This window comes from Nyctibius grandis, chromosome 2 (assembly GCF_013368605.1).
Source record: "Nyctibius grandis isolate bNycGra1 chromosome 2, bNycGra1.pri, whole genome shotgun sequence".
NCBI classification, from domain to species: domain Eukaryota; kingdom Metazoa; phylum Chordata; class Aves; order Nyctibiiformes; family Nyctibiidae; genus Nyctibius; species Nyctibius grandis.
In genome coordinates this window covers 25,650,618-25,659,485 of record NC_090659.1, presented here as the reverse complement: position 1 = coordinate 25,659,485, position 8,868 = coordinate 25,650,618, and the positions used below count along the sequence as shown (strand labels likewise).

The 8,868-nt window shown below is 41.9% G+C and overlaps 1 protein-coding gene across 1 annotated transcript; it reads right to left on the bottom strand.

Annotated features, from left to right (window-relative positions):
* Positions 1 to 2,020: 2,020 nt before the first annotated feature.
* Positions 2,021 to 7,966, bottom strand: GATD3 (glutamine amidotransferase class 1 domain containing 3). Its single transcript, XM_068422226.1, has 6 exons — positions 7,802 to 7,966; positions 5,569 to 5,621; positions 4,697 to 4,810; positions 4,205 to 4,324; positions 3,280 to 3,372; positions 2,021 to 2,950 (listed from the first exon to the last, which is right to left on the bottom strand). Exons 1-6 carry the CDS (start codon positions 7,913 to 7,915, stop codon positions 2,734 to 2,736), a joined length of 711 nt encoding a protein of 236 aa, XP_068278327.1. The 5' UTR covers positions 7,916 to 7,966; the 3' UTR covers positions 2,021 to 2,733.
* Between the last annotated feature and the right edge of the window lie 902 nt (positions 7,967 to 8,868).

Below are 8,868 nucleotides of genomic sequence, written 5' to 3'. Positions count from 1 at the left end.
CTGCTGTGCGGTGAGAGGAGCTAATGGGAAGATTTAACTCACAGTCCCTGACGGGAAGAGTTGAGCTCAATTTAGATCACTCTTATAGCAGAGAAAGGTACCATTAACACAGGCAGCAACTGTTCTCCCTCTGCTCCGGGGATTTCGATACCATCTCTGGTTTGTGATACTTTCTTATGTTACCAAATTTCTTTTGAAACTCCTGCAGATGTAGGAAAGACACACATTTTAAAGTGTCGTTGCATTTTATATGAACAATGACCTCCCATACTCTGCTAAGCCTCTGTGTATAAAATTTATATTAAAAACATCCACTTATGTACAAGCAAAGCCTATGGAGGAAAGGCTTTATTTGCACTGAATTACATAGTGATAGTATTTAAAATTCTATTTCTTACCAACCTGATACTGAAAATTTCCTAAAGAATTTGATGCACAAGCAAAAAAGTTTCAGAATATGTCCAAAATCTACTTTCCGAACCATGCCTGCTACCACAATGACTTGGTTTCTGTGTGTAATTTCTTTGTACTCCCACTGGAGTTTGTGATCTGCACAAGAGATCTCTATGAAATCCTCCAAGAAAACAGTGCCATCTTTGAAGTACAAATTTAGATTTTCTAAATCCTAACATGATTTTTTAGACACAAAAAATAAATCACATACTAAGAGACTCCAGAAGCAAACACACTTACTCCGTGAACACTGACTGAGCAAGATGAGCATGCCCACCACTCATATTCAAGCTTCATTCCTCCTCTTTGCTCCCCTCAAATAAAAAATTTAATTCCACATCCCTAGCAAGTCTTCAGCCACAGATGGTATTTATCATACTCAAACCCAACCTAAGGCTTGTAGATTTCATTTATGAAACACACAATTCTCCCTTAAAAATATGAGTTCCCTTCAGCATGTCTGGCACGTAAAAGGAACTTTAATACCGGTTAAGGGGTGCCATTTTGTTTGTTTAATTCCAGAAATGTTGCTTCCTGCTGAATAGAAAGGTGACAAATAACTTGGAAGGGGGGAAGGAGACTCTGTTGGATTCTATATGGAAAAAATGTCTCAGACGTGAAGAGAGCTGAAAAGCAGAAAAACTGCTGGAATGTATCAACCAGTGTTAGTTATCAGCTGCAGCTGTCAAACAGAAGTGAAGGGACCAGGATGAGATAAAGGCAAAAATTTATTTATTTATACATCATTATTCCAGACATCCAATAACATTTCTTTGGAGAAAGCTTTATTACCCTAAAGCAGGGAAAGTAAGGATAATTTGAGATTGTTTTTTCCATCCACTGCTAGTCATGTGACTACTTTAATGTGGATATTACCCTTAAGAATTGTGCGTTGCATCAGCGGATATTTTCTCCTTCATTTCAAGACCTTTTCAGCTAAAATGGGCCAATGGATGAATTTTTCAAAGCGCTAGTGTTGTGACAGTTAAGATGTATCCTGCTGCTGATTGATACTCAGCATGGCTCCTTCGTGAAAACAGGATTCTTTGAAATGGACATACAAAACATTAATCTTCTAATTAATACCAAGCTAAAATTAAGATGTGGAAGATGTCTATTCCCTTGAGAGCTGATCCTGGCTTTTAGTTCACAGATACAGGCCTGAGCACACAAACCTTGAACCACGCACTAATTCCTCTCTACTCCCATTCTTTGTCCACTAGATATACTGCCACTGCAGCTGCTACATCCCTACAATCCCTTTAGTCTCTTTTTGCCCCCACAGAAATGATTTGACACTGGTGCATCGGGAGGACTGGTTTCAGAATATGTCCGCCCAGCTCTCTCCAGCTGAAAAAGCTCAAGAAAATGCTCTGTGTCTCAGGCCAGACTGCTTGTACTCTACTCCATAAGCCCTTCTGCAGCCCTCTCTCTCAGAAAGGGCATGGAAAATCCTGCAGCTGGGAATCAATCAGCTTCATATCAGCATTCACTATAGAGTGTGAACAGGACAAGCAGGTGAAAATGTTTCCATTGGTCCTTATTATATTTGATACTACACCCTAAATTTAAACATTTCTGATTTTTTTTTTATTTGCCAGTTAGTTTTAGCACATTCTTTACCATGGCCCCAATGCCATCAAAGATATTATGTAATTCTGTTTCACACATAAATGCTGGGGTAGTTACCACCTTGTTTTTTGTATCCACGTGAGCTTCGTAAAAGGGAGTTAAGGAAAACACAGCCTATGCCTTACTTGCAGATGCTGTCTGCAAAATAAACCATCATTGACAAAATCTCACAACTCCACTATCCTATAAAAAAAACCTGCAAATTATACTGTCCAGCTGTAAAGACAGCTGCAACAGATAATCCAAGATACTAGAAGCTATTTTTGCCAGAAATACAAACACTGCAAGAACGATCTGTGGGAATGCTGGCACTCAGAAACAAGAAAACCTATGAAACTTACTGACTGTAATAAAATGTCTCTGAGTAGTTTGATTACAGCATTAGCCTTCAGGAAAAGAAAAAAAATCTCAAGGAGAACTGACTAAATGTAACTCATGCCAGTTTTATGAGCAACTTCACTCAGCATTTACTGCATTATCGGGTGTCCAAGGGAGTTCTAGAGCAACGACTGAGAATGACTTCTAACTACACAGCTGTGTCCAGAAGACAATGTTTTCTAATCACGCCCTATATTACATGCCATCTGCTATACACTGTATATTCCCACTAAACTGTAAGTGGAAAAGCATAGATCCTGCATGTATTCATTACCATAACGACATATTTCTAAACTGTCTCTCGACATGAAAATTAACAGGAAAGGATATAGTTACTTCTTTCACACAATGCTTTCCTCCCAGTTCTTTAATGGCTCCTGCAGTCCCAGCATAAGGCCACTTGCCACCTTCCTCTTCTTCATGGCCCACAGTTACTTCAGCACCAGAGAGAACCTTTGCTGCCAGCACTGGTGAAATGCAGCAAAGACTGCAACAAAAGGAATTATAAGAGCGATTCTACAACGGCACTCTTTCAAAATTTGGTCCTAATTGAAAAGATTCAAATGGACATGGTCTTACAAATCTGAAAGACATCAGAAGGCAACTTTCACTCAGCATTTTCTTAGCCTCTTGTTTGACAAACACCTACATACATACGCATCTTGAAAAACATATTTAAAAAAATAAGCTACAACTGATACAAAATGGAAGATGCTTTTTCTAGTTCCAACGATAACAGCTGAGCACTTCCACAAAACATACTTTGTCTCCATGCTCACACGATCAAACAAATACCCCTGCAACTAACATACGTACCCAATAGGTTTGCCTGCTTTGTGGAAGTCCTTCAAGACACGTTCAACTTCTCTGTTCACCTTGCAATCTTTCCCATCAACAGCAAAGGTAGATCTGCCACAACAAGAAACTTTATGCATACCTCAGTATAAACCTACAAATAAAGATGCCTATCTGCCCTGAGACTGGCTCTCAAGGCTCATCACAACCTTAATAGCTTCTAAAAGGTGGCTGAAAACACCTGTAGTTGACCATCAATGCTTCAGCCAAAATGACTCACTTCTAAGGCTTCGGTACATCAGAAAGTTCCTTACTTGATATAAACATCTAGAAATAAGAATTATCAAATCAGTTTCCTAGGATTACCAAGAAGTGGAACAATAATGTTTTCAAAGAAGAAAAATACATAAGAAGAAAAGGGAAATAACACTCAGGTTTCTCAAAGCCAACAAAATGGCAGGTCAATAACAAGGCAATCAGTATTCCACATTGCTAACACTTTTTTTTATCTGCTAGCTGTTGTTTTATCATTACTAATGCAAGAGGGGACTTTTTGGCAGGCAGACATGAAGAAACAGGATAATAACACTAGGAACAGCTGAAACTATTGAAGTTTTACCTTCACTTCCCTCAGTCAGGCCCAAAAAGAATCACCACAAGGATGGGGGGAAAAGGACTTCTTGTGCATTATCTGAACTCCAGAATTCTCACCACATTGTTCAGAAAATTTAAAGCGTGACAATGCCAACAAGAATTATGACTGAAAATCATCATGAACAGGACAACACCAACACTTTGAAAGGAGTTTTCCTTATTAAGTAGAGGTTACATACGTAGTAAATAAGGCCATTTATTGCTCCTGATTTTATTGTGTGAATCATAGTTGACTATGAATAGTTGATCATGAATATTTAGTTGAGAAGTCTAATGCTCAATTGGCACTCACAAGTTTTTAGCAGCTCCAAATCCACCAGGGAATATCACAGCATCATGGTCTGCTGGAGTAAGCTTAGCCAGGCTTGCAATTTTACCGCGAGCAATCCTTGCAGATTCCACTAAAACGTTCCTTGAAGAAACAGAAATGAAACAATAATATGAAATCAGCATTTGCACACAGAAGAGCATAAAGAAAGTTTTGGCAGAGGAAGAGGAGGGGGAGGAAGGGAAGAAGCAAGAAGAACAGTGGTAATCAATAACTGAAGCTATCAATGCTTCTGAAATACTGCTACTGGGAAACGCAGGCATTACGAGACGGCATATAATCAAGTCCAGAAAATTCATTTAGGATTTTCTCTCAAATCAAAATACCAGCTAGTATAAGGCCACTAAAGCCAGGCAGTAAAGTGCTACAAGTGCAGTTACAGGCTGCTACGTCTGAAATATGCCTAAGAGACAGAGACTCAGCAGTCACGGAAAACACGTTAAATGCAGACTTTACCTTAATTCAGCTTCAGCTGGTTGTCCTTTACTGTGGTCAATGACATGCATCTGAGGAACATCTGGAGCATACATCTGGACTTCAGCTCCCCCACGACTAAGGTGTACCAGTATGCTACAAAAACGAGATAAAACGAGCAGAAAACCTTAGAAGAGAGGCTTTATCTGGCCCTTAAGTCTTGCTACAAATATTTCACCACCTGACTTCGAAAGAAGAGGAAAACTATACACCCTACCAAAGCATGCTGAGCATGTAGCAGCAAAATCCCTGTATGTAACACCAAAGTGCAAAGCAGAACATAAAGTCAGTTTGGAGGCAGGGTCAGGTAAGCTAGAGACAAGTTTCTTTGTTCAGTGCTCTTATGCAGCCATCCAGGAACAATAAAAACTTCCTTTCTAACTGCAAGTCCCCAGGTGTTATGGAAGAGTCCCACAATTAACATACCTATGTGTACATTTAACTCAGGTCTAGGTGAAACATCTCTTAGCAACAAATACTAAGAGTTAATAATTCAACTTGAGTATTAACAATTCTAGTGTGAAGATTTAGCCCCAGGAACAGACACTCAAAAGTGATTATGAAATGAAGTCTCTACCTAACTCTCTTGAGATTGATTCTGGAAATTTGAATTTCTGTTTCTGAAGGAAAGACAGTCTCTCTCAAACTCACTGCACTGGCACTGCGTGCATTGTGCTGCATCTTTCAACAATCACTGAGTACTGCAAGAAAGCGGCCTGAGCTCCCAATTATGCTGTGAGAAAACCATGAAGCTTCATCATACATCTTGTCAGAGAGAGCAAAACTGAATTCAACAGACTGCTGTAACATAAAAGAGACTTTTTTGGAGCCTACAGTTTCATAAAGCAACTTACGCTGAGGCCTCATGGATTTCTGTGCCATCGTAGACACCACAACCAGACAGAACCTGCAGTAAGAAAATCGAGAGAGTATTTCAGGTGATACAAAACTTCTTACAGGATCTCTCACAAGCGTTATAAGATTTTTAAAAAAAAAAAACAACACACACAGACAACAACAAACCTCCCTCCACACCCCAAAAAAAACAACTTAGCTCTTCACTAAGCCAGTCAACATCATGCTATTAGCAATGGTCTCGCCACCTGACATACTGCAGAACTGGCATTTCCTATTTATAGCTACTCATCACAGACAAGTCTCAGAAATAACTAATATTTATTTATTGGCTTGTGCATTTATTCCTCAGAGTTAATAAACTGACGTGATACCCATAGGTATTTTTTTTATTATGCACACAATGGGCTACTCTGAGTGTCATACGTCTACTTATGAAGTGTCCATATCTGTGTGAAATACCTCCTCATCCAGATGCACATCAAACAGAAGTGGGACAGAAGTGCACTTCGAGGTGGCACTTATGGCAAACTATTTTACCTGCTGCTGCATTTTGTCTGAGGATCCACATCAGAGATCAATAGCTAAATCACTTCTAATCCAATTATGCTATATTAGGCATACTCTTCTTTATTACCATGGTAATAATACTTTCAGTTTCTTTACACACACTGCAGAATAAAAAGCACAAAGCAATCAGCCATCCTTGTGTGGCTGGAGAGAGTCTTTCACAAAGTAGAAGCAAGGAGAAAAAACATTTTTAAAAAATCCAGGGAAAAAAAGTGATTATAAGAACAAAACAAAATCAAAAAAATCCAAAGGATTACCTAGTTCCTGAAAGTATGTATATGAACTCTTGTGGGGTTTTTTTGTTCAGTTGTTTGTTTGTGAAGAAAAAAATCCAGCTAAACAAAGTCCATTTCTTAACTTCACTCTCTTCTCTCCTGGTTTTATCTCAGTTTTTAGAAGCTTGAAAGTTTTTTAATCACAGACACATGAACAGAAACTCCCAACTGAAACTGTCTTAGAAACATTGGACTCGAAGGGGCTTTCAGATCACATCACCCAGTCCTCTGCTGTCACAGGCATGACATCCTACCATCACTTCACCATATGAGTAAGATCCATGAATGTTTCTGTGTTAATCCTAACTACAATTTCACCGCTCTGATATTTAAGAGCCGCCTTCTATTTTCCAATTTTTTATTTAATTTTTTATTTAATTTAGACTGAATAAACATACAAGTAACTGTGCTAAAGTTATCTTCTGTAAGCAACGCTTCTTAAATGTTTTTGAAATCCACCGAAATCAAAGTACTAAAACGCTATCTTCTGTTATTTCAGTACCTGCTTGGTGACAAATCTGTCTTCCACCACAGTCAGAAATTTATGTCACTAATGTCAACAATAACATTTGTTTTCCACTCTCTGTTTAAAAAGCTATTATTTGCTAAAATGTCAGCATTCCTGGTAAGTTACCTTTTAGACATTTGGACCGGCATTCTGCCCATTCCTGAACCAACTCTGCCTCAAATAGATTTCTTCATGCAGGTAAGCCCTTCTGATTTCTTTACATTTTATGCTGTCAAGACTATGCAAAGCTCGAGCTTCAAAGACTGTCCACTGAGCTCCAAAGCTGTGTATCCATTTGAGATGCTATCTACAGCCTAAATTTTCCTTTGGCAACCTGTAGCTCCTCCGTCTCCTCACTTTCTTTTATATTTTTAACATGCTCTACCCCCTTCGTGCAGAAGGGCATAATCCATTTCAAATATTTTCCTGCACACTGCCAGTACCTCCCCTAATTACACTGCAAATTATTTCAAGTTCAGCTCCTCATAACTCAACTCCAGGCCAGTAAGAGCTACGGAAAAGACGATTTTTACGTGTTTCCCACTCTTGGTCTGGCTTCCTCCAAGTAACTCAATTCTAAACAGCTTTATCTTCTCAATGTCAGCTCCTCCCGAGGCTCCGCAGCCGCCGCAGCCACCAGCCGAGCCCCTCCTCGGCCCGACGCCACGCCAAACCCTCCCATCCCCACCAGCCCCGCCGCCGGAGCGAATCCAGCTACAGAGGCGTCCTGCCGTTGGCGAGGGGCTCAGACTGGATAGGGACAGCCAGGCGGACCAAAACCTTTCCCCGCGGAGCTGCTGCGCTGCCCCGGGCCGCCTTCCAGCCCAAGGCCGCCGGGACCTCCTCCCGGGGCGGCGCGGCCCCGCGGCCGCTACTCACCACAGCGACGCGGGCGGCGCGGGGACGCCGAGCGGAGCAGTGGAAGGAGGCGAGGCCGCCGGGCGCTGCCCGCCGCAGCGCGGTGCACAGGGCCGGCCCGCAGGAGGCCAGCATGGCCGCGGTCGGTGGGTGCGAGCGGCGGCAGCGAGGAGCCGCGCAGGCCGCTGGGGGCGGGGCGGGCCGGGCCGCGCCGGGAAGCCGCGGCGCCCTTGGCGGTACCAGCGGGAGCGCCCCCTGGAGGCGAGGAGGGGCAGCGCCCGCCCGCGCTGAGGCCTGGAGGAGGCCCTTGGTCCCTTCACTGACCTCATTTAATAGTAATAAGAGTAGTAGTAAAATAGGTAAAACGCCGATGGAAATAAATCCCTGGGACTTGTTTTGAACACAAGCCTGGCAGCACCAGGTTCCTTTTGTAAGGGAGAGTGGGCAGCCGCAAGGCGCGCGCAGCCCGAGAGTGGCAGGACAGGGGGAGTGCATCAGCACAAGGGCAGTAAGAGGCTACTGTGTACAGCTGTTAATGAAAACAGGATACGCTGACAGCTTCATTTCTCTCTTTCTAGGATCTTGTGAAATTGTGTATTGCTTTTAAAAGAGAAGGATAAACGAAACATTAAACAGTGCCAAGTTTCATCACTGGTAAATTTCTTTCCCTGATAAAAAGCTTGCTTTCTTCCTCCGCTCCTTTATTAAGGAAACCAAGCCACAGAAAAGACAGACATTCCTGTTGAAATACATACAGACATCTATCTGTCATCTCTCTATGATCGTATATAACTAAGGCAAGATGCCAGTTTGCAGATGCGGTCTCAACCTGCACTGGAGGAAGGCAGGGAAAGGGTCCTGCTTCAAAGCCCAGCCCCAGCCCACATGGGCAACCGTCAGACTCGCAGATGGTGCCAACAAGCACGAGGATCAAGCCAAGCTTTGGACTGATATTTAGTTTTCATTATTCTTCCTACGAACACAGAAGGGTACACTGGAAATTTTTGTTAGCTTTCCTGTACATCATAAAATGTGTCTTGATAACCTAGCAGCTTCTTATTACAGCTCAAACAAAATGACTAAGATGC

Excerpts from the sequence above, each read along its gene's own strand:
- GATD3 (XM_068422226.1), bottom strand. The coding sequence starts at position 7,915 with ATGCTGGCCTCCTGCGGGCCGGCCCTGTGCACCGCGCTGCGGCGGGCA. Across the intron at positions 4,811-5,568 it reads GAAATCCATGAGGCCTCAGC|CATACTGGTACACCTTAGTC; the intron begins GTAAGTTGCTTT and ends TCGTTTTTGTAG. Across the intron at positions 2,951-3,279 it reads AAAGCAGGCAAACCTATTGG|TCTTTGCTGCATTTCACCAG; the intron begins GTACGTATGTTA and ends CTTTTGTTGCAG.